Source organism: Astatotilapia calliptera, chromosome 18 (genome assembly GCF_900246225.1).
Source record: "Astatotilapia calliptera chromosome 18, fAstCal1.2, whole genome shotgun sequence".
NCBI lineage: Eukaryota > Metazoa > Chordata > Actinopteri > Cichliformes > Cichlidae > Astatotilapia > Astatotilapia calliptera.
This window is the reverse complement of record NC_039319.1, coordinates 19649145-19675171: the sequence shown is the minus strand read 5'-3', so window position 1 is coordinate 19675171 and position 26027 is coordinate 19649145. Positions and strand designations below refer to the sequence as shown.

The window sequence follows — 26027 nt, the reverse complement described above, 5'->3', positions numbered from 1 at the left end:
ACCAACATACTGTTAGCAATACAGTCTCGCACACGCTTTAGGAGCAGATATAACCTCAGAGAAAACCAAACACCAAAAACAAAACATTAGAAGATGCAAAAAAAAAAAAAAAAAAAAGACCAGCTCTAAAGGTGTCATAGTATAGGAAGAATAAAAGATGAGAGCAGAACAAAAAAACCAAAAACGTTTATGAGTACTCATATTTCCATTTTGCTCCAATCCAACACCAAAAGGAAGTCCATCCATGTGATTTATTGTTGTTGTTTCTTTAGATTTCTTTAGTTTTGGCAAGCTAACTAACCCCCAACTTCTCCTCCCTCCCCTTTTCAACTCTCCCCAACCCCCGGTGCCCCAGTCTCAGTCCCAGTTGGCAGATTCCACCTCGTCAATTATCGCCGGAGCAGCAAAATGAGCAGTGTAAGCAGGTAAATGCTGATGGAGGGAAGGTTCTGCATGGCTGAGCCTTTCACCCTCTCGTTTTCTGGAGGGTAGGGAATGGCCACAGGTCGGTCAGTGATGGGGAGAACAAGGCGTGTATCCCGGGAACACATGTCATCCGCACACCCGCTTCCTGAGCCGCTGGCGTCATCACCTATAGACACAGGGTACGGACATGAGCTCACTCTTCCAACAGGAATAAAGCTGTCACTAACCCTATTAACCATACAGTGCACATAAAGTGTTTGTTTAACTGCCAGTAAAAATTTGGCATTGACTGTTCAGGGGCAAAGAGAATACGGCTATGAGTCAACATTGTCATGAGTTACTTAAATTACGTGGTATGAAAAATGAAATCAGATAATCAAAAAAGGCATTCCTGATTTTCACAGGTTTAGTTGTTTTTGATTAATCGTCAATGGACAAAGATGCCCTAAAAAAGCTTTCAGCATAGTGTAGTTGTTGTAGGGAAAACAAGACACAAGACACCTGCAGCTCATGTACAGGAAATGTAAGTTGTAACAGGATATTTTATGCAATCATGGGTATTTTCAGTCTAAACCAAGTGAGTAGCATAAAAGAGTTAAAAAATCTACACAGGAAGCATAGTAGGAGTAGAAGGCAGAACAGACAGGGTGAGTTGCAGGTGAGGTGTGTCTGTTTCTTTATTTTTTATTCTTTAATTTGAGAGAAGTTACAATAATGTAATCATGAGTAGGTCATCTGATTTGAGGTTTCTTGTGGGCTGAGATGATAAAGATTACTCACTGGTGTCCTGAAATTCCACATCCTGGCCATTTAGAGCATTCTTCAGGCGGTGAGTCATAATCTTCAGCTGCATTATTTGTTGGCGTATTGTCATGTCTGGTTTGGTGATGTCAATTTCCACTTCAGGGTTGTTGATCTGACTGGCTAAGCCGTCATTCATTAACTCAGGAAGGTACCTGTGAACAGTTAACAGCCAGCGTGCTCAGCACCAGGTGGAAGTGTGCACAATCAAGCAATTCGTTTTCTGGATTTTCCAGGATTCTGGAGAGTCGCTTTCCTTAAAGATGTCGTCATTAGCTTAGCAGACTCAAGATGAGTGTAACGCAATTAGCTCTTGTGACAAAATGTTTCAAAACAAGAAGAAAGCCATACTTTAAGCTAATGCAACAGGACCACAGAGCGACTGGCATACAACAACACTGTGCATATAGCACCATGGAAAGTATTCACCCCCCTCCCTGATTTCTTAGTGTTTTTGGATCTTTGTCACACTTACATGTTTCAGATTATCAAAGAATTTTCAATATTAGACAGAGATAACCCAAGAAAATAAAAATGCAGTTTTTAACTGATGATTTTGTTCAAAAAAGGGAAAGAAGCTTTGGGGAAATTTTGGCCCCCTCTCCTTTGCAAAATGATCTCAATTGAGCCACATTGGAGGGTTTTTGAGAATGAATGGCCTGTTTAAGGTCACGCCAAAGCATCATAATCAGATTCTCTTTGAGCTTCAGGGTATGAACTGATGGCCAAACATTCTCCATCAGGACTTTCTGGTAGAGAGCAGAATTCATGGTTCCATCAGTTATGGCACGTCATCCAGGTCCTGAAGCAGCAAATCAAGATCTTTTTTGGTAAATGTGAGACAAGAATTTCTGTTCTTTTTGGTAAACAGTGGTTTTCTCCTTAGGAATCTCCCATGGCTGCCATTTCCGCCCAGGCTCTTTTTTTATTGCTGAATCATGAACTCTGACCTTAACTGAGGCAAGTGAGGTCTGCAGGTCTTTAGATGCTGTTCTCCTGTGACCTCCTGGATGAATCATTGTTTAGACCTTTAAGCCTGCTTCACTTTGTCAGACAGATTCTGTATAAGTAATTTCTTGATTCAGCAGGTCTGACAGTGGTTAGTGAAATTGAACTCAGTTTTCCAGGGAATGTGGTAATGGTAGTTTTGGATAGCATTTTTAATTTTATTCAGTATTAAAATTTGTTTGATCATCTGAAACATGTAAGTGTAAAAATATGCAAAAAAAAACAAGAACAAGAAATCAGGAAAGAATAAGGAAAACTTTTTCACAACATTGGAATTCTGTGTTGAAGTAATAATTTCTTCATGGGTTCATATTCCCTACCTGGCACGGTTGTTGCCATTCCAACACTTGTCTTCGGACCCTAATCCAGTGGCCACTCTGTCACTGCAGATGAGATTTGGGAGAGAAGTCCAGTATGGCCTATTGTCCCCCAGTATTATTCTTACATCAGACACCTGAGGCAAAGTTGTTGAGAGCACATTCATGAGCATTTATACTTTCCCCCCCCCCAAAGTCACAGTATGCTGTCACACACCAACAATAAGAAACACTCTGGGTCCCTCAATAACCAACTGCAGTGTTCAGTCATCTGACACATTTATCCTTCCAAGCATTCATTCCCGTCTAATCACTTCATAGTTATCTGTGCGTAGGTGAAATTGAACAGCAAAAGTGGTTCAATTGGCCTTGATGACCAATGACTCTTCCTTTAAAAAACATCACTATGAATGGGACAGATTAGGCCATCAGAGAGCAATAACAAGGTGCCAATTCAGTTGGGTACATACTAACCAATTTTTCGATTTTGTCAGAGCTGGCTTCCAACCTGTCCTCCACTGTAAACGTCCCTCGCTTCATGATTTCATCATCTGTGCTGGTGGTTCCTGCTTCCTTGGGTTTGCCACATGTCTGGAAAAGCTGGGGAGGAAAAGGCAAATCGAAATGTTGAATGAGAAGATAAATGGCATAGCCGTTAATAAACAGCTGAAACAGTCCTAACAAAAAGAGGGTTTCTATTCTTTTTTGTGTGTGTGTGTGTGTGTGTGTGTGTGTGTGTGGGGGGGGGGGGTATGTATTTACTATATCTAATATTAAAAAAAATAAAAATAGTAAAAATAAACCAAGAATAATAACTTGTTTTGTTTATGTGCATAACCTCGTGAGTCAATGACAGCATCACTTTAGCAGAATGATTCACAACTCGGAAAGTATTACTCGTCCCTAGGGGCTTTGGATTTTATAAATGCTACTCAGGGAATACAGTAAAAACTGCAGTCAATCTGTCATCCAGTCTGGCCTGCTTAGAGGAGCCTCAAGACTTTGAACCTTCACACACACTGTAACTATTAAAAAGAAAATCCTATCTTGAGCTGCTATTAATTTTATTATGACTCACACAACATCAAAAATTAATTGATAAACTCCTTGTTTCAGGGTTTGAGTAAGCAGCTTAACAGTTTGGCTTTGACTCAGTTACAGAGCAGTGGCATATATTTCCATATAGGCTACACAGTGTAATATCTGCATTTGGCATAATTCGTCAGGAAAGCTTGTAACACAACATATGGCTTTTGACATCAGTCGATTATGTATGATAGGAAATAATCTATCCAACACTATAACTCTGCGCGCCATATTACATGAAGATCAGAGGCTGAAGCTGTGTGTGATTACATACAGGACCAGGTCAGCGGCAGACCGCCAGTCCACTGCTAACCTCAAGGGAGCCAGCCTCTTAAACAGCTAACCAGCACAGAGGAAGCTTTGTCTTTCCTCTCAACGTCCACGCCGTTTCCCACCTTTACCAAACTAATCAGTCAGTTTTTCAGTGCTGCCAGTTGTTTTTAAGGCTCATATAAAACTGTTACCCAAGCACCATTAAAAAGTTAAGTAATTGCTTGGCCTGAAGGCTCTGTCATGACTCACATGCCTTCATTTGAAATCAAATATCTGGAGCATGATAACAGCATTAATGTAGTGGGAGGAAATGTGTTAACTGCATATACAAAGCAGGGCAATGAAGTCACATAGTGACCCAGCATGTGAACTCAAGTCCAAATGTTCTTTTGGAGGGAACCAATTTCTATTAGTTTGTGTTTTTTTAAGAGATTTCAGATTCTTTTGATTGCTAACTACTATTTTTACGGCATTACCAAGTGCTAAGGATCTTTAAAAAGCCAAACGTCAGCTACCAGTGTTTCTTCACTGACTTTCACCCATATAAAAAAAGCAAACAATGCTTCAATTCACATCTATGTTTTCAAAAGTTTTCCAAATTAGTAATTACATTGTTAGCAGAAACTAGAAACAAGTAGGACCACCTGAAAGTTAGCTTAAGTGTTCATTTCAGTTGTCGATGATGGTTTTAAGACTGTGGCTCAGCTCACAGTATCGTTTGATGTCTTTTTTGAGGTGCACAGTAAATGCTGATCACATCGTTTCGACCTGTATGCGTGTACCAGTGTGTGTTCTGACCTTGCTGTTGATGCTGGCTATATTCTCCATCATGGTATTCATAGCTTCTGATATGTAACTGGGAAGGGAGAGGATCACACTTTCCACACCAGCAGGGTCATCTAAACGGTCAGCCACCTGGATCATTGTATCTAAAGAGCCATGAGGCACAGTTAGTGTGAAGAAAGTGCGAAGTGTTTCATATGTAGGGCCTCAGTGTGTTGATAGCGTGACTCCCCTTTATTAGAATCAGGTGTGGGTTGAACGTTTGAGCTGGGCATATGGTTAAACTGGATTCATATGAGGGAGTGTATGTGCGCCCCACCTGCTAGGTGCCTCCACTCTGTGTCGAGGTCAGCCTGGTTGGCCAGACAGCCCTTCATGACGTTGGTGCAGTAGTTCAGACAAGGTCTAGCAGACGGCATCCCACGGCAGTGGGGACAGTAAGTCATCTTCATTATGGCTCGCATGCACTCCTGGCTCATTGGCACCTGGGTAAGACAGAGATATAAATAAACATGCACCACTTTGATAAAAGAAAAAAATCAAGTCAAATACTGTTTGGTTAAGCTTACATGAGAGACAAAACTTTGCACGTTTGACTATTTAAACTGTTAAACTGCTTTTGTACAGAAGACATGAATATGGAAAATGATCTGTTTTAATAAGATGTGAAAATGTACATTTTGTTTTAGCTACACAATGACAGTGGCAGCAGTAGGAGGTCACCTCCCATGATGACCTTTTTTTTTTTAGTTTGCACCAGGATCTCGTTCATCACAGTTTCCTTGGAAACTAGTTAGCAAGAATTAGCTTTTTGTTTCAAATGTGATGAAAAGGTCCTGACATTCATACAAGTATTTTCAGTCTCTCACTCTATCCTTCCTGTCTCTTGCACTCTTCCCTCTATCCCACAAGGCTGTTCCCCCAGGAAAAGGCCTTCGTGCGTGAAAAGTGAAACTGGGTTAATACCAGTAAGCTCTGTTCACAAGAGAGTACAGCTATGCATACAAAACCTAAGGAAGTGTTGGGTGTGTGTCTGTGTGTGAGAAAGAGAGAGAGAGAGAGAGAGCAACAGAACGAGTCCAGCTACGCATACAAAGCTTCTCTAAGCCGACATCTGGGCCAGCCTAATGCTTTTCCGGGAAACTGCAGTTCCAACAGCAAAGTCATAGTTAAAACCAGCTTTTAACAAATATACAGTGAAAATAGGACAACAATAGGGTTCATGTGTGAAAATAATTCAGATATTTTTCTACAGATGCTTGTTGATATCAGGGGAAACGAAACTGTTCTTATTCATGCTAGCACTGATTTCTGAAGTCCATAGCACTGTTTCCTAAAAACAGCTTCCGAGCAACATTTATGGGTGTGTATTTTAGTACTATAAGTAGTCAGTAACTACTTTAATGATAATATCAAGAAAGATCATTGAAATTTAATCAAAGATTTGACTTGCAAAACTTTATTTTGACACTTTATCAACTCTACATAAAATCTTAAACCACATTAAAAATAAAACAAGCACTGTAAATTAGTTAACACTTGTGTGTAAAAAGGGATCGATAGAATTTGGTAATTGGTCTCAGTTACACACGGACAGCAAAGAAGTGACACAGAAAAAGAATAACCGTGTTCCCAGGCCTGATCTCAAGTCATTTGAGACATGAGTCAGATCCTCGTCCCTGCCCTCCTTTATTCCCTTCCTCCCATCCGTACTCTAGTTCTTGTTAACCAGGGATGAGTCAGAAAATTGCTTTTTTTGGTGAAAGAGAAGAATGGAGTGTGCAGCGAGGACTGGGGAGAATAACTGAAAATGAGAGATACAGATGTTAAAACGCTATTAGATTAACTGAGGGGAATTTAAAAAACAACAACAAAAAAACAAAAACTGGGAGATGTTAATGAAATCCTCCTGAAAAGAGATTAATCGAGTGTTTCCTACATCATCCATGCAGTGTCAATACTGGGAATCACTGGCACTGCACAAGAGACGTGAAATGTGCAGTTCTGCTGTGTTGCTTGTTAGAGGTTAATGTTGACAACTTCCCAAGGCTGGCAGCCTGGAAACTGTGGCACACCTGGCTTTAGGAAAGTAAAAGCTTTCAAATTATAAGTAGTAATACAACCCATATCTTATTCCTACTGGAGTGCAGAAACCCATCTCGGTTTGATAAAGTTCGACATATATTCCTTGATATTTTTCGCACATGCGGATCCTCAATGTCTCTTTCATACTCTAAGTCGTCCTCGCTTCACCCTCACTGCATGCTTCCCATACCTGTTTGTACATTGCCCACAGCAAATGTCCATGAAGACACACCGTCTTTCTTTCTGTTTGTCTCTCCTCTGTAATTAGTAAGGATATATGGACAGCCTCTCCTCCCTTGTGTTACAGAACAAGCTGATCCCGACTCCTTGCCTCCAGAGTGAGCAATTCGCGTGGCCTACTTCCTACTCTCCCCTTACCCGAGGGAATAAAACAGTCTGCAAAAAAAAGTTAAGGACACACGTAACAACTGGTGCAGCCCAAAGCGAAGCAAGGGAGGAATTAATACTCAACCAGAAAGCCAGACAGACCTTCCTGCTGACACCTTTTTTTCTGTCTTATAAAAACATCTCTAAAATTATCACTCTCTCTCTCTCTCTGCTTTACTCTATTCACAGCATCCTTTAAGGATACTCTTTCATCACCTGCCACCACAGCTAAGGCTTATCGGGAATTCATTTCATCTTTCTTATGAAAACAAACTTCTGTGGAGGACTACAAGGATTGGAGGCACACACATACACAGAGGGAATTTTGTCTTATCCTGCCTTAATACCTCCTCCAGCAGCCTACAGTAAACACCTTCAGTTACTGACCTCTTTGCAAGTTTCAGTGCACATTTTTTTTTTCTAAAAAGAGAGGCTGCCTCATTAATGCACATGCATTAATCTACTGCTAATAGAATTTCATTGGAATGGAGGGGAAAGCTGAAATTAATTTATATACAAGATACAGCCACAGACAGAGAACACAGCAGGGTGTGGTTGTGGGAAACAAACAGAAACTACTATTCACAATTTACAAGGAGAAGAGCTGCAGAATTTAAAGACAACACACACACACACACAAAAAAACGAGAGAGTAGGAAGATAAGGATACGAGAGGAAGCTGGATTTTGTCAAAGCTTTCCTATATCTGCCCCCCCCCCCCACACACACACACACACACACATTTTTCTCACTGTTTTAATTTATTCCTATCAAGCGCAGTGCTGTTCCAATCTGCATAAGTACAGCACAACTGTGACTGTGTGCTGGGAGGACAGCGACACAGACAAACGCACAAATTATACATGTGAAGTTGAACAGTTGGCTGATGTCTGCACCTCGTCCAGTCAAATCCTATCAGAGAGGCCTTGACTCGGAAGAAACTTGGCCTTGCGTGTTTTTTAAAACACGCCAAAAATTCTCTTTTAAAACCAGACTGACCAAGTGTGCCCATCGTGACTATTCTTGCACTACAGAGTGCTCTACTCTAAATAGGACAGAAGGCACTCCATGACCTCATTCAGAACGCAGCAGCTCCAATACCCTGGCATTAGCGCTGAAATGACATTCTGTAATTTTGTTAAAAGCTGCGCTAATTATTTACTCGTTTTCCCCGAGCCACCCTTGTTCAGTGAACTCATCACTCACTACTCTTCAGCACTGGCAAAGTGGTCGAGGATCATGCCTTAAAAAAGGCGTAGTAACTCCGGGAGAAATGTGTGTGCACATTTTTAGTACCTTTCAACGCTGGGGTTCAGTCTGTATATGAATATGTTTGTCTAAAAAAGATGCTCATTAAAATAGCATTGATGGATCATGAATAGGAATTGCAACATTCCCCACATGTATTCTGTTGTTTACTCCTCCACCTACTTGCAAAAAGGTCAAATTGTTTTTCTGCATGTGGTACGTTAGTTCAAGAACCCCGGGTCTTTGTACGTCTGACAACGCCCACAAACTAATCACATACATTAAAGTGACAGGAAAGAGCATCACATATATTTGTTTCCTTTGCATCCAGATGTGTCGCACAGTAGTTCTCGCCCTTTACCCTTTCGTGGTCATTCACAGCACAAAGTTATCAAAGAAATACCTGTAATATTCATACTTTTTTACAGGATCTGTTTCCTCAAAGCATTTTTCACTGAACCTCATCTCTCTCCACTCTGCTTGCCCACTGTCTGACAGCAGATATTTTTCACAGGGGCATCAATACCGGCCACCTCCCTGAAATTATTTCTCAGTCTCGCTCTCATCTTAACCTTACTCTTGCCTTTTACAAAGAGGGGATCATTTCTCTTGGGGGAAATTAACCTGCCTCACAGCCTAGGGAGACATTTTTCAGCGTGGAGAGGGAATTAACTGTAGTTGCAGGGGCAAGCTGAGCCCGAGGCCATGCTTCGCAGAGTGTCTTGCTTCTGCGAACGCTGATCTGAGGGGAAAAGAATCAAAACTGAACCCTGTGGAAAAGTATTTTTAATTTTTCTTCTGTTTATTTACTCACACACACACTCCCCCCCCCCCCCCCCTTTTTTTTTTTAATTACATAACTCTGTCATTATACAGTGAATGTGACTCAGGCAGATCTGAAATATGCTCGATTAATTTCTGGATCTCGCAGTAATGTTGTTCGGGTGTCACTGAATGCTACTCGTTATTTTGCAGAAACATTAGTAGAGCTGCTGATGTTTGTTTGTTGCCAGCAGCATTTTTTTTGCCTTACATCAATACCTACAGCGCTGTACCGCACAGAAATAATAAATGCTTCTGAAAATCTGTCGTGATGTTCATGTTTCCACACAAGGGGCAGCGGTTTTAACTTCATTAATTATATCAGCCAGGCCTCTGACAAAGAAGATGCCCCGAGTTCTTCCACACAGCTGACAGCTCAGCTTCTCTGGATGAATCCTGAGCTCCACCAGAGCTGTCGGTACATTTTTATTAAGATGCCCGTTATTATGTACAAAACTAGATTTCGCTGTTTAAATTATGCATTGGGCCTGGAACTGCAGAGGTGAGGGCAGGAAAACAGAGCTGCTGCTCAGTCTAAAGGATCATGCAAGATGAGAAGAAATAGTTTTACCTGGGATACTCTGCGTACGGCTTCGCCCGCAGTCACCAGGCCCTGAACAAACGAACGTGCAGCCACAAGCGTGCGCGTGACTTTCATCTTCATTTGACGGGGTGTGTCTCCAAAAGGCCGCAGTGTGTCTATCTGCTTAGACACACACTCCAGGTAGTCCTCACCTGTAATCAGCAAACACATCAAACGAAATCTTCAAGTAGAAAATCTCACCACTTCTCAAGGTTTTGGGTTAACCCCTGAAGGCTGAAGCTAAAATGATTTAAAAGTAAATAATAAATCATTTATTTTATTTTTTACTCAAAAAAAATCTTACACGTGCATCGGACCTTTTAGCAGTTTCTTTAGACCTGATGTGTTACATGTGTTGCTTTTGATATATTTTAGCCTGCTTCACTTTGTTAGACACGTTGTACTTAAGTGATTTCTTGATTCAACAGCTCTGACAGCAAGCAGGTCATCAGGTGAACAAAAGATGTGGGTAATCACAGTTGAAAGCAAATTCTCAAGAAACTAGAGCTGCTAGCTGCTGCAGTGTGCCAGGTTCATGGTATTACTGTAATAAACCATGCATCGACCAGTTTCCAATATGGTTAACAGAACATGAAATAATCCCAAGCCAAATAAAATAAGTTATTTTTTTTGTTTTTTTACTGTAGCAGAGAGCCAGCGAAAAGCTTTTAGCTGTTATGTGCGTCCAACAAGTGAACTAAATGTACCTATGACATATTGCCCGTTTGCCTGGAAAAAGAGCTTCTCCAGGAGCCTGATCCAGAAGTCATTAAGTGTTTCTTCCAGGTTGATGTTGGCTCCTCGGTAGTACTTCTTCAATTCTGTGTATAACTCGGAGAAAACATCCGAATTCTTGTTGTATAGAGAGCCCCAAGTTGAAGTGAAAGTCTCTTGTAGGTTCAATTCAGAGCGGTTCAGCAAATCTAGAAAGTGACCTGAAAACAACAAAAATTTAAACAGCTGTTATAATGTGAAATATTTGTATTCTCGTGTTTTATTACTTTGCAATGTGCTGCTCCATGTAGACCTTAATGTTACCGTTTCAAAATAAGTCAGAGCCATCAATACAAGATGCGTCAATACAGTACTCTTTTGCAAAAAAAGTCACTTATTCCAACACAAAATTCCACTTATTTTTTAAATGCTTTGTGCTGCATGCCAACAGCCTCACACTGTCAATGAACCTTAAGTTAAAGTATGCGAGAATGCCTCTCTAGGGCATGTCAGGGAACTGACAGTGCTTGGGGGTTTGGTTATATACTGCTCCAAGTGAGGATTTACAGATATGGTTAATGGGCACATGCACACATTCAAGCGCACAAGCAGATAAACAGAAAGAGTCAACTAGGCAGGATGTCACACTTGGAGAAAATCATACAAATTCATATCCAACACTAATGTTGTATTGTTTCACAATACAATCTAATACAGCTTCACCAATAATTACAGACTAAAACATTGCAAAAACTCATAGTAGTATAGACGTACATAATGTTAAGCTTAAGATTGATTTAACGTAAAGCTTTTAGATAGCAATATACAGGAGTAAACAAGAGTATCAGATGAGACAGGTGTAACGGGTAGCTCATTGCTATCCTTGGGCTTGTGTTGAGAGGTGTGCACATTTTCAGTTTGCTTTCATAAATCCCACATTTTCTGTGGCCAGTGGCATAAACAAGTTTACATCCATTTTATGTATGAACTCAGAAATTCAGCCCTGTTTCTGCAAGATTATGACAACAGAAAGTTCAACACGACAACAGTGTGCCTTAACCATCCATCCATTCCAGCCAACATTTGCATTTCTTTGTTGACTTTAGTTACAAATAGGGTTGGCACCTTAGTGAATTTGAGTGTGTGTACATCCTTGTGGATATGGTAAGTGTCTGTGTGCTAGGGAGATGGAGACTGTAGTCTGCAGCAGTATTTATTTTGCATTATAGGTGTCTTATCTTTGGCAACAACCACCCACAGTCGAGAGGCACTGCAAAAAAGGGGGATGCTGCAGCCCCCACATGGGACCCCTTTCCTGGGGTTAGCTTAGTCCCCTGATGCAGTTATTTAAAAAACAAAACAAAAAAAGCAACATCACAGCACTCACAAACATCCATCTCCCACACTGTCTTGCATATTTAAAGAAAATACAAACACACCCTGCCTTGTAGGAAAAACCGTTCCGAGTGATACGGTAGCAAAGCTATAACACCCACATGAGCAGAGCCAATCGGGGCACAGTAAGACAATCACAGCACTTGGTGTTACATAACATGTTAATATGCTAAGTCCATCCTGACCCATCTGTGTAGCATTATCCAAGCTCTGGCCTTGTTGGATACTGTATCTCTGTTCTGCCTTCCCAGTCATTAATAAACCCTAGCTGACTTTGCTCCATAGCTGCTGGTCTTTGCTGCTTTCTGGTAAAAGAAATAAAAGTGTGAGAGATTTGCTCATTTTTAAACCCTTTTTTTGTCTTTCATTCTTCTCGCAAACACTCTGAGGCTTATACTTTTCCAGTTTTGATTTTCCTATTTTGGGTGGTGGTTTAATCTTGGGAACGTGCTGGGATATTTTTCTGTTTAAATCAAGCTGATTTTCTACTTTGTTTTGGTTTCTAAAACGCCATTCCCTGACGCAATAGAGACCATTATCACATTCTTGTTCTCTGCCACATTTAATTGCCTCCTGGAAATGAAAGACAGTGTAAAATGTGGTTTTGGACTGCACGTTTTGAAGCTTCAACATTAGTGTTTTTAGTCTCTGCCATTTTTTTTCCAAGCCAGAAATTACCTTACGTGGATGTAAGGATCTAATGCTAACTCATCAGCTAGTCCCAGAGGCACTACAGTTTTCGCCACATCTGCCTTGGCCTCTTTTTTAAGCTCCAGAAGTTGCCCCTTGCTTCAAACCCAGAATAATGGCAGGTCAGATTGTTTATAGTATGCTTCATGCTCAAACCCTGATGATGATTTCTTAAAACTGGCAGAAAGCAAGCAAGTCAAGTAATTATCTAATTTGAGGGCTTACTCCCTGATGACAACAATGGTAGACCAGGTTAAACTTTGTAATATATAATACTTTAGATAAATGGGGGGTTGAGTAAAACACTGTGATGATTAAAGGCTGAAAAGGTTGGTGCAAACTGCTTCAGCAAGTTACAGAAGACATTGCTAGCGAGCTTCTAATTATAACTACAGACTTCATAGCACAGAGAAAATGTCAACACATCGAATGCCATCTTTGTGATGCAAATCACTTCTTATATTGTAATGCTTGGCGAGATAAATGCTTCTGAAATGTAGCAGCTGTATATCCAGTATTTATTACACAGCAGCTGCATGACACATCGCTCCCCAGTTCCCCAGCCTCCTGTCACTCAAACTATCTGCAAACACAGCACTGGACCAGACTCCACATACCAGCAGAGCTACATGCATGATAGGAGAACTCACATTCTTATATATATAAATCGAATCAGCACACAGAGAAAGCAACTTCCAAGTGACAGCGCATTCATATGTACACAGTGAAGGATCACAGCCCCCGCACGAACACACACACACACACACACACACACACACACACACACACACACACACACACACACACACACACACACACACACACACACACACACACAATCCAGAGTACACAGCAGCAGTCAGACAGACAGAAGGGAAGCTGCTCTGACAGGTGCAGATTTACTTTTAATCTCTATTAGAAATTATTCCTGCTGTGTACTGTCAGCCACACTGTAAATAAGTCTGGCTAAATGAAATGGCTTTCAGCAGAATAGCAAAGGATGTTGTTCAGCTGCTGAGGAGAAGTTGTTTTCGCCATTCAATGCACAATCTGCATTTCTGTTTACAGTTTTTTGCTTGGGGCATGTTTTAAGTGCTCACATGTGGAGGGCAGATCTCGGTAAATGGTACAGTGTTGTACAGTTCTCCTCTGCCCTTTAACTCAAGTGAGTAATAGCCATCATTAGTATGACACAAACCCTCTGTGCATGTGTGTGTGGACGCTCGCTCGCTTGGGCTATTGTGTGTGAAAATGACCTTTCTCATTCTTCATCGGTTTGCATCTCCATGACATAGGGAGTCATATGACTTCCCTCTCTATATACGCCCTTTCTTTTACGCTCACCCACAATCCTCCGCCATCCCTCAAAGCTTAACCTCTACACTTTCTCCCCCGGTGTCTGCTCTCTGGGGGAAAGATTGATGGGAAAGGATGCTTAATTGCCTATATCCCAGCACACCGGGTGTGGAGGGGACAGACGGGACGAATAACATCAGAAACAGCTGCATGCTATTACATGTGTTTACAGTAAAGCTATACATATATGGCGAATGCTCATGTTAAAAATGGAGAAAGATTCAAATAATGAGGTCAGCAAATTTACAAGTAATCCCTATAAGCCAGAAGCTCAGCCTTCAGACCGCTTTAAACACCAAGTTTCTGACAGTGTTTGGCGTACGATGTGTATGATATCGTTAATGCAGTCTTCTCAGGCACACGGCTCTGTCTGTGAGAACACAGCAGCCCTATTTGCAAGAGGCAGCCAGTCAGAAGAAATATCCTAATCTATTTAAAAAATAACTGTTGCTGTCAAGACTTACACATTTATCGGGCAAGAAATAAACATTTATCTGCTGGGAACCTAAAAAGCCAACCTGGTATATAAACTCAAACTCTAATTTGATTGACAGGTCAATACATACACGAAAAGGAGTTTCTCAGCCTCAGGAAACCGTCTGTGTACATAACTATGAGCAATACATAACACTTCATGGCCAACAGAGTGGGTCTAGCCACAAATACACCACGTGGTGCACATCAAGTTTAACAACAACCATATTACAGCTCAAAAACCTCAAATATGAAGCTCACACTTACTACTGATTGTGGCGTTTCGCGATTTGATGTCATGATAATATTGTGTCTGCTGCAAACACCAAGCACACTTAATGCATTTCTTCATAATTAACAGCTATAACTTTCTTTAATGTGACAGCAGATCAAGAAAATCGCTAACATCACCAAAGCGACACTCTACACCCGTCACATTCTTGCTTTCATTCTTTCATCTCTCTAACTGTCTAACACGCACGCGTGAGCTAAGCGAAGCATGTGTGTCTTAATGACTTTCTTCCTGCGCTGAGTGGGAAGTTAATGATTTCATTTGTAATCACTCTGAGCTTCACATCTAGGCCACCTTGACATGTCAGAAGCTTATTTTAAGTCTATTCCTACTTTCTCTTATTTGGATGCTTTGTAACCTCCTTAAATTACATACACGCACGCACACACACGCACGCGCTTTAACACCTTGTATGTCTGCGCTCAGTTATTCTACAGCCCCCTGTATTCTTTCATGCTTTAATACAGTCCTTTAAACCAGACAAACAGCCTCACCTTCCATGTGCCCTCTTCACGTGACCGTCTGTCTGGCTTTAATCCTCTCCCTACTACTCAAGTTGTGTCACTGACAGAAGATTCAGAGAAAGGTACCAGTGATGTTACCCCAGCTGCCAATCACTCTTTCTTAGAGCTTGGACTGATCTCAAATGGTTTTCTCACATCAGGGTATTAACTGACTGAGTATTATGTCACTCATACGATGGGCTTAATGGGCCTGGGAACATTTACCACAGTCTAATAAAATTGGATCTCATGGAAACCATATCACTGAATGAAAAAAGCAAAATAAAAACAAACAAAAACAAAATTACAAATAGGTTCATGATTAGGCTCATTTTAAAAGTGCAAATTCTTTTGCAGTGTGCCTATTATCACCTCCTCTCTCTCTAGTCTCCAGTAAAACTTAAGCGTTTGTTTCCTCTAATTGGAAGGTAACAGTTCCTGGCATGTGCAGAAAATGTTTCAAAGCCCTTGTGACCACGCTTGAACACTGCAAATACTTCCAATCCCAGAATTGTTTACAACAGAATAACATTATAATCGAAACAAAATGGCAAAATAATTAAAGTAGAAGTGAATTCCAATTCTCATCTACTTTAATTTGTACATACTGTACTTACAGCAGCTCATCCACTCACCCCCATATAGCTAGTGTATGGTCGTAAATAGCAAACACAAGGATGTGAAGGATGAGCTGTGTTTTGGCAGAGCACCACGTACTGACAGGGGCCGATCGGACAGATCAGTGAAGGAATGAAAAGGTAATAAAAGAAGAAAACGGTGCTGCCAAGGCAGCAATTGTATATTTCGCTCTTATTTGACAGCCTTGATTCTGTTTGTCCGTTTGACAAGTGCTGAAAAATCACATTAGCTGATGGTTCTTTGGCAGAGAAGAGAGAGACGGGGAGCAAACCATGAAGCATATGCCAAGAGAGAAGGAGGGAGGAAATCAGGTGGCAGAGATAGAATAAAAAAAATAAAATGAGAAAGCAGAGGACATTCAGTACATCTGCTATCGCTGAACACATATTTTAATACTGGAATATTTGTGTCTGTTTCTACTGCTGATGCCCTCTACATTAAAATATAAATTGATTGGTCATGCTTTTAATTTTTGTTGGTTGATGGCTGAGCATTCAGATAGTTTCCTGGGGTATTAAACACTGGTGCAATGATACAGTTGCTCCAGGTTTTTCTTCTATCCTGACCTCCAACTGACAGTGTTTCTAAATGATAACATTATTTTCAAATTATAGAGGAAAAAAGACTAAAAATGTGTTTCCCTTGGCCGATAGCCTAATTTCCACTAAATGAATCTAAATGAAAAACAGATATATGGCTCTGTGATAGACTGCTAGCTAAAAAATATCCAAATAACCAGCAAGACACACCTGAGTGATGCACTCTGGTGCTTTTACTTCCCTTCTCCTATGTATACTACTACCAATAATAATAAATAAATAAATAAATAAAACATGCATAAACAAACAACTGCTGTCTTGGGCGCAGTGAATGCACAAATGATAGTCTGGGAGCCATTAGACTGTTTATGAATCAGACTGGCTCTCCATCAATAACAACACTTATCACACACATTGTGCTCCAGGAACACTGCGAGCCCCTTAGTCAGAATTTAGATGCCGTTAAAAAGCCTCTTATATTAAACAAGCCGACACATCACATAATGCACGTCGTTTATCAGCAGGCCCTCTGCAAAAGCCTTTACTCCACTTTCTCTCTGTCTCCCCTCCTATTTTCCCTGGCTGGCATTATGCACCATTTACCCAAAGCTGTTTCTTCCTTATCCAGCTGGTTCTCTTTTTCAGACTTTTTTTTTTCTCTCTCTCCCTTGGTTGTTTCCACCAAAAGTCCATACCATTGCTTATCCTCATTATCATTTTGTTCTCTTTTATTCCCTTAATTTACTTTCCACTGCATTCCTCAAGACCATCCTTCCTCGCACATTCCTCTCTCCCTTTCTCACTTTTGTCCCTTTTTTTTTTAAATTTTATCATTCCTAGGCGTCATCGCTCCTGGTGAGTAATGTGTTTGGCATAATTAGGCCAGCCTACTCCAGGTCTCCACTGACATGATTTGCATGCAGATAAAATGAACCGATTATGGACCACAATGGGAGTAGATGTCCTTGTCTCTCATGACATCATCAGAGGTGACCCTAAAAGCAGGAAATTAGAAGGTTTTGTGGTTTAGTACAAGGTGGAAGTGAACTGACTAAATAAAAAAACATTGCAACTTAAGTGTACAATTCAGGGATTTTGTGATCAGATGAATGAACATGCTTTGGAGAACCACTGGTCCCTGACAGGTTGTGAGTGGTTCCTGGAGGTTGCTGGTAGTAGCTAATGTGAAACTGATCTCAAAGAGGTATGTGGTGCTGCATCGAAAATCCCCTTGACATTGCTAACAGGTTACCCCGGTTGTTACTAGTTTGCATGGGAAGGCAAATGTTCTCAATTTTGATTTTGTGTCGCACTTTTTCAAGTTTCCCCACAGCTCAGAGAATAAATGACGAGTTTTTGCAGACATGTTTGTATCTTATATTCTCCAACTGGATGTGGAACGCACATTTTTTCCTACGTTGCCAGGGGATCACCAGCAGGTCTCTAGGCCTGTCTGACCTTTCTACTCTACCTGAGCACTCAAAGCACTGCATAGACCTTGCCTTTTTTTACTACTCATTCACACAAGCACTTTTTTCTATGCTGAACCTTTCTATCTAACATTCACACACATTCATATTCCAATGGATGCATCAGAGAGCAACTTGAGGTTAGCATCTTGCATTTATCTATCTTGCCCAGGAATATTTGGCATGCAGACTGGAATAGCTAAGAATCAAACCACCAGCCTTCTGATTTGTAAATGACCTGCTACCTCCTGAGCTAGTAAAAGAAAGTAAATGAGGTTGTGGTCCAAAAGCACCCTAGTTTGTCACATACTTGGGTTTATATAGAACTTTCTTAGTCATACTGACCACTCAAAGTGTTTGAGATTATAAACCACATTTAACCCGACATTCTTTATTCTGCTTTATTCTACACCTTTTATATACCTCATACACGTGGCCAGTTTATCCACATTCATGGGTTTGAAAATACACCCTTTACTACTTTAAAGACATGCTTAAGCTATCAACTCATATGACAGTGGTATAAGATAACAATTCATCAGATGACCGTGAAAATTAAATAGAAGGATCTATGGGAGTTCTATTAGTTTTGGCAAGAAAGAAAAAAGAAACACTCCTTAGGTCACGGTCCAGACAAGCCAAGTCTTAGAGTAGCTCTAGTCTGCAAAGCAGCAGGATCATGACAGGGGTTTTGTAATTGTATAGAGAATGTTGTAGGGGCAGGGTGTGTCTCACACTGTACCAACAAGTTTCGTATACAGTAAAAGTACACTCCTGCATTAAGCTGTATGTTTGAGATATACAGCCAATAACACAACACACACACACATGCACAGTGTGTGCACACAATTATCCAGATGTCACTGATGACACTATTAGGCCAAACAGTGCCTGCCAGGTTTAAGGTTTCCATCTGTTAAACACACCTGGCTGCCATCTAACACACAGCTCCCTTTGGTGCCATCACTCTCTTTGTTCTTCTTGACCTTCTCCCTCTCACTTTCATATGTAATCCCATCTTGCTGTCTCTTTCTGGTGCCCCCCCCCCCCCCCCCCCCCCAACACACACACTCTGCCTTTGCATTCCTTCTCTCTCTTTTATCCCTCAAGTTGCTTCATTTCTGCCCTCATTTCTATTCTCACTGACAAGTATTTGTTTGACTTTAATTTTTTGTTTCTCCCAACACTGGTTACTCATTTAATGCTACATAAAAAAATCCCTTACAGCCAATCATAGTGACACAGAATAAATCACAAACCTGCAAACATACACATCTAAACATATAGTTGCATATATGCAGTGTACAGTCTCTCAAACCCAGAGTCAGCTGATGTGAATATGGCAGTCCTCTAATCTGCGGCTTGGTTGGTGCTTCTTCCAGAGTTCCTGAATCTAAAAAGGCCTAACTTCTCTGGGCTGGAAGAGTAACACCCTACATTTAGCCACATGGTGCAAGCTAGCCCACACCCTGCTAAACAGAGCCAGATGTGGAGAGACTGGAAGCATGGTACCGTGTCAAGTCACTGAACAAATATGGCTAAAATCTACTTCTCCTCATCTGTTTGACCATATCTCCCTTAACTTTGCAAAAATACTTCATGTTTAGGACTCTTGATCCAGACACCCCACTTTTAAAACACTCCAATGCAAAAGAAAATGTAACAGTAGCGGTTTAACCGTAGTCTGACATAGAAGTAACGTGTCTTATTTTCCACTTCACAACAGCAAAGGCTAACAACAGGATGTCTTTAGGAAAAAATTGTTTTATCCTGCCAAACTGCTGGTCATGTGGTTGCAAGTGTGACACATTATGGTCCAATTAACCCCAGTCTATCGTTCAGCTCTCTTTGAGAAGACGGCCTTTAGCAGATGGTTTTCAGGCCTCGAGGTCCCAACACACATATACTTCTCCCTCTGTCAGCTCTGCATCGCCATATGATGCTCACTGGGGTAAGATAAGGGAACACGAAAAACAGGCAGAGAAAAACAAAACTGAAAGGAGTCCGGTGGGTGGGGAACAGAGGCTGTACAAATGTTTTTACATTTGTGATCAACAAAACAGAGCAGTCTAATTAATTTACTGTCTCAAGCAACAGCAGCTATCAAACATTTATAACAGCATGTCTGGCAAGCATACACAAACACAAAACAAGCTCCAAAAATGACCTCATTGTGACAGAACACAACCAACCATGTTCGGGATGTGTGCGTCTGTGTGTGTTTATCTTAGAATTTTTTGGATGCAAATCATTACAATGTTTAGAGACTGTAGCTGAGTGCTGCTTAAATGTGTGCGTCTGTGGACTGTGTTGTTTACTGGCTCTGCTGTGCTAAATGAAGTGTCTCCCCGAAGAATGGGAAAGTTCAAGAACTGTAGGATGACGAGCTAAAATGGAGAGAATTTTGTAGGTCTTGGATTGCTTTCTGTGTGCTTGTGTACTTTTGCTTCGGAGCGGGGTGGCTCACAGCAACGGCGCCGTGAGCGAAAAGGAGGGTCCATGAGAACGAAGGACACAGAGCAATAGAAAAAGAGTAAACAAAAGTCTCTCAGCCACTAATCACTGTGATCTGAAAAGGTCAGGCTAACTAGCCAAGCTCAGAGCCTCGGCTGACAGATCCATTGTCACAGTCTGGCCAAGGGGAAGAAGTGGAGCACAGAGACACCCTTCTATTAACTGGAGCAAGTCATTACACACAAATAATTGCCTTGGTGTACCAATGCACTCATTTAATCTCTCTCTCTTCCCATCCCTCAGACTTATAACATTGTACTTAAAATCTCATACATTTTATATTATTATGATCTTATTGTATCATTTTTCAAGGTGTAGAGCAGATTTAGTGATTGAGACTATAATAATAATCTTATATAGTACTTTCCAAACCTCTAGGTGCAGTGAGTTATCGAAATGTGCAAATATAAATGGAAATACAGAGACTGTATGAATTTAATGCATTTGAAAGTCAATATATTGGGTTAATCACCTTTGTTCTCCAACTCGGTTTGAACTCTCTTGGGCACAAGTTCTTATAATGTCTTTAAGTAGTCTTCAGGACTAGTTCTCCAGACTTTTTGAAGGACATTCAAATCTTTTCTTTGTATATTGGCAGCTTTTACTCTTTTCTCTCTGAAAATGATCCCACAATGCCTCAATAATGTTGAAGTCTGGGCTGGACTGGATCAACTGAAGGACCAGGTATCTCTCAGGTCAGGTCTTTAATTTTTTCTCAATTTTTTTTTTAAGGACAATGCTGAGATACATTTTTCAGCGCTCTAGGATTCACCCTGTTGGTGCAAAAACATTACATACAAAAGAAATGGCAATAAATTATGTGTTTTTATGACAGGGTGCAAGTAAAGTCCTTGAATGCCTGAATGATTCACAGGTCAGTGTTAAGTGGCTTAAGAAACAAACAAAAAAGCCATTACTTCGATAATGATTATCATGTACAAAGGCTAGACTGAAAATGAGTGAATGCCAAAAGAAAAACATTGAAAAGCCTTCAGACAGTCTGGAGAACTGCTATTCAAAAAACGAAAAGAAAGTATGGCTCCTTGAAAAGAAAATATAAAGAAATGAAGGATGGCGCAGCTGTTTTACACTGTAGTGTATCTTAATTTTAGTCTGTTGATGGGGTATACAAGAGTGTTCAACAGTTAACATGATATGACACTTTACTTAATGATTTCCAACTGATTGAACCATTTGCATGCTGTACAAAAAGTAACATTTTTCACACATTAAATAGTGTAGAACGCTATCAACTCACTGTGAAATGTGTTTGTCTTTATCCTTTGTTTGGGCTCAGTCAGTTTCTATGAAGCATTTTAAACCACTGAGCCACCAAAGGTTTAAATGACTTTGTTCATTTTTTGTGGTTCTGACTCTTTGCATTAAATCGTGCTTTGTTTTACTGATATCAAAGCAAAAGGGAAACAAAGTTTTAATTAAAGTTAACTGCAAATTGCTCCTTTTGAAGCATGACAGCAGATCTTTGTAAACTTTGTAGACTTTGAGATAAACTATCATTGATCTCCTTCGCTTTTTGTCAGTTTGTCTGTTGCGTCAGTGAATGTTTAAAATGAAAAAAACAAAATACACAGACATATACTCTGCATCATAAATACAAAAAGCTCACCATCGAAGATTTTGTACTGTCCGGTAAGCGAGATCTGTAAGGAGCGCCCGGCATCTTTGATTACGTTCTCCACTTCGGTGCGGCTCTGCGAGGCCAGTTTGTCCTCCACGTTACTGGTACAGCAGGTGTAACCCTGAGGACAGATGCGCAGGTGCTCGCCTATCAAAGGACAGGTGGAGGCAGAAAAGAAGAAAGTGAAGGTGGTGGAGGAAAGAACAAAAGGGGATAAAAGGGGGTGACAAAGAACAGTCAAGAAAAAAAAGAAAGATGTCATTAGCAGATTCCATGAGTCAGCACTGAATGACAAAACTGAGATTAAAAGCTTTTGTGTTTCCGCTGTTTAAAATACTCTACAGTCGCTATGAACATGACAGGACTAAATTAACTACAGTGGCTGTTTTTATGGCCTTTTTTATGGTCTGCTGGCAGTCAAGGAGGTAGAGCTGCGTGTATTCGCCCCCTTGATTTCCTGGCAAGACGTGGTGAACTGTGTGGCAGTCGTACAGCGGCAATCGGCATTGAGTTTTAATGAGCACTCCTGACACGCATTCCTGTGCCTACATTTGGAGACAAGTGCATGCACACACAAATGCACAACTCTGAAAAAAAAAGGGAAGTAGGTGGAAACTATTTCAGACATTGTGACGTTCATACACACACACAGTCAAATGCCATATACGAGAATTTACTGTAAACAAGGAGGCTGTCAGTGCAATTAAAGCTGCAGTCAAGCTGCAGCTGTAATCAGGACAAATGATGTAAGATGGAAATTCCTTCAATCCAGACATAAGGCGAATGAAATTTTTGTGACGTTTGATGAAAATAGGATAAACTATTTAGTGTTTGCTGAAAAAAAACAAACCATCTGACACCCCCCCACATCCACGTCCACGTCCACGTACATTTTTACATTTCTTTTAATCAGTGTTTTACAAAAGAAATTTTAGTGAAACAGCATAATAATAGCAACACTGCATCAGGAAATGCTTGCTTGGTTAAACTGACCCCATAATGATCCATGATCCCATACAGTCATTCAGTGTGCAGAACTAGAACTAAATATATCTACTGGCCTAAAGATAACCTTAACCCAAACCTAAACCAGCCTAAGCTAATAACTTGTCTTAACCTTAAAATGTGTAAAACCAATAACAAGTCCTGAAAATCAACCCAAACTGAGACACAACTTAAAACAATTTGTGAAATAGTTATAAAGCTATTTTTTTCATTGGTGATAAAGACAAGGTGCTGTATGGAAAAGCTCCTTGTGATTGCTTTGGTTGCCATGGTCGACAGCAGTTTGCATGGAAGCGGGACTTGTCTGCAATCGCTTGCTAACTGCTCGCCAACTGGTAGTGAAATTGTGAAAACCAGAAAACTGAAACGGTCTGCCTTCAACGTTAAAGTTGTGCAATTTGAAATAAGTTGGTTGCATCTATAACACACAGCATTTAATCTCAAGGTGAACATCCTCTGTTCCTGGTTTACTAAATTTTTCAAATTTCACTACAGCTCAGAGGGTAAACAGCGAGTGTTTGCAGAAAAGTAAACACTCGCTAGTTCATGCAAACTATGTGTGACCACTGCAATCTGCAAGCAACCAAAGCAATCACAAGTAGGTTTGTGTGGTGCAGCAACCTCTTTGCAACTAGCAGCAACCAGAGGTTAAGTGATTTCTAAGCCTGTGCTACTGAGGTCTAACACAAAACACAAGAACAATATATTTCACGAAAATAATATGCGCATGACACTATGTGCACTTTTTTAAAATCTTTTATCCGCTCTATCCATCGGTGAAAGACTAGAATCCAATAACAAGTCTAATATAAGCCGATGAATAACTACGTCTTAGTATTTCGTATTAACATGAATTAAATATGTTGTCTAAGCTTTAGTCTGACAAACAAAGCTTTGCTGGTTCTGACACGTCTTGAAATGCATATTATGTCAGCTCACATGGCTGAGCTTCACATGGTGTGCACAAAGGCAAATTCAATAAACACATACTGGTGTTGTATTAATGATTAATGTCCCTCGAGCTGACATTAGCATGCATCTAGAAGACTCTGAGCTCAGGGCAACTCTATAAGCAGAACGTGGAAATCAATGAGATGGACTCTGCCATCTATTTCAACATCAGAGCCAGTGATTTCTGTGCACACTGCCTCAACAGTTACAAGCAAGTGATTCACCTTCATTTACTGTTGCTGTATTTTCAGTCGCCCACTGAGGACCCCCATCCTGTCCACAGCCTCAGTTGTGTATTCCAGCCAGTGGAGTGGGTTTGTGTGTATAACAAGAATCCTTGCATTTCACTGATTAAGTGGCAACCAAGTTCTCTGTCTTTTAAGTGCCTTATGCAGGCCAGCGCTGAAGTGAAGCAATTAAAGGCAATTGTCCCCCTCAAACGCCAAAGTGGAGAACAAGCTCTGCAGACCAGAGAAGGTGACATTGACCGTCTCTCAGCACCCTCTCACTGATAATGATGTGACTCACACCCACGGACCATAGGATAGGAGGACCTGGATAAAGTCTTCGCGATTTGTGCGAGAAATAGGAAATGAAATTTAACAAAGAGAAAGGAGAAAACCGAAGGGCAGACAGCAGACAGGAAAGGTATGCTGTTCTTTTGTGCGTCAAATTGAATGCAATCTACCAGCACCTTCTAATGGACAGCTTTATTGCACATGTGTATTAAGAGACTGCAGACTTTTCTTCCACTGCATCACTAAAAAAAGAGTGGACAAATAGATGCTGACGCACAAAACACTCACATACACACATATAGCAGGAGGTGTGAAGCTTCCAGCTAAAGCCACTTCAGAGGGTCAATTTTTTATGTATAAATTAGTGCTGTCTAAATTAACACGTCATTTTGGAATTCATTTCAAATATTTATTGTACTTTTTTAAATACAAGTGACACAGCTAAATTTGTTTAATTACTTTGAAAGCTGTCTAGAAGTGGGAGGCGCGCTTTATAGGGCTCTGCGAGTCAGGCATTTCATTATGACAAAGCATAAAGTTGTTTATGCGCTATGAACCCATGTCCTTCTAGTTATGAAAAACAGACAAAAAAGTAGACTTGAGGAGGAACTGCAGGAAGTTTAATGTCAGCACATAACACTCAGTTCTAACTTGCAGTGCATCTCTCTCTAGTCGGTCTCACTGAGCTATGTTGGAAGTGCATCTTTTGATCTAGCTGTATAGATAGACGCTTATAGATATTGACATATATAGACATTAATTTTGAGTTTTCACACTTAAATATTCACTTGCTTAAAGCTTCAGTGTTAATCGTGATTAATCACAGCAAATGGTTTGAGTATTGTTTTTGATACCAGCTGTGGTGTAAACAACATTGTGAGGATTTTCACTGTAACAACCACAACACTCGCAGTGGGAACCGACCGAGTCAAAGTCTCACAGCCCTGGAGACACATCTACTGTACAGCGAGAAAGGTCACCTGTAACAGAGCATTATGTTTCCAGTTGACTAACCTAATAGTCAGCTAATAATACAAACAAAGCACTCTCTTCCATTTGACTCAGTAAACTGGAGTGTGTGAGTGTGTGTGTTTGTTTGGGTGCCAGCAACGCTAAGCCACTCTCCAAGTACAAAAGGAAATATATACTTGACAGGAAGTTGTGGCTCTTCTCGTTTTAAAGTCGCTTAAGCACTCACACACATACGCATACACACACTCACATGTAGGCTACACACATATGCACACACACTCCCACAGCTAGAGGATACTAGGTAATCAGCAGAGGAGGATGGGCCATTTTCAAGTGGGAAGCCCCACTCATGTAGAGGGAAAAACATCTAAAGGGTGAAATAATGCTAATGCTTAAAATGGCTATTTAAAAAAAAGAAATCATAGCATCCACTTTCTGTTACGCACTCACTGATGCTGCATTTATTAATGCATTTAGGTAGTAAATACATGTGTTCACACAGTAAGTAAGACTTATACTGAACAGGGAAAATGACGGG

General features: G+C 40.6%; 1 protein-coding gene across 3 annotated transcripts in view; it reads right to left on the bottom strand.

The window, feature by feature from the left end:
- Positions 1 to 124: 124 nt before the first annotated feature.
- gpc1b (glypican 1b) overlaps positions 125 to 26027 on the bottom strand; it is a 57791-nt gene continuing 31888 nt past the window's right edge. For all 3 annotated transcript variants that reach the window (XM_026148683.1, XM_026148682.1, XM_026148684.1), the window contains 9 exons: positions 22032 to 22190; positions 10527 to 10754; positions 9808 to 9971; positions 5014 to 5179; positions 4710 to 4840; positions 3027 to 3152; positions 2556 to 2689; positions 1207 to 1382; positions 125 to 592 (listed from right to left, as the gene is read on the bottom strand). In XM_026148683.1, coding sequence (XP_026004468.1) covers positions 390 to 592; positions 1207 to 1382; positions 2556 to 2689; positions 3027 to 3152; positions 4710 to 4840; positions 5014 to 5179; positions 9808 to 9971; positions 10527 to 10754; positions 22032 to 22190 — 1487 coding nt within the window. In that variant the 3' untranslated portion in view covers positions 125 to 389. The remainder of the gene's footprint in view (positions 593 to 1206; positions 1383 to 2555; positions 2690 to 3026; positions 3153 to 4709; positions 4841 to 5013; positions 5180 to 9807; positions 9972 to 10526; positions 10755 to 22031; positions 22191 to 26027) is intronic.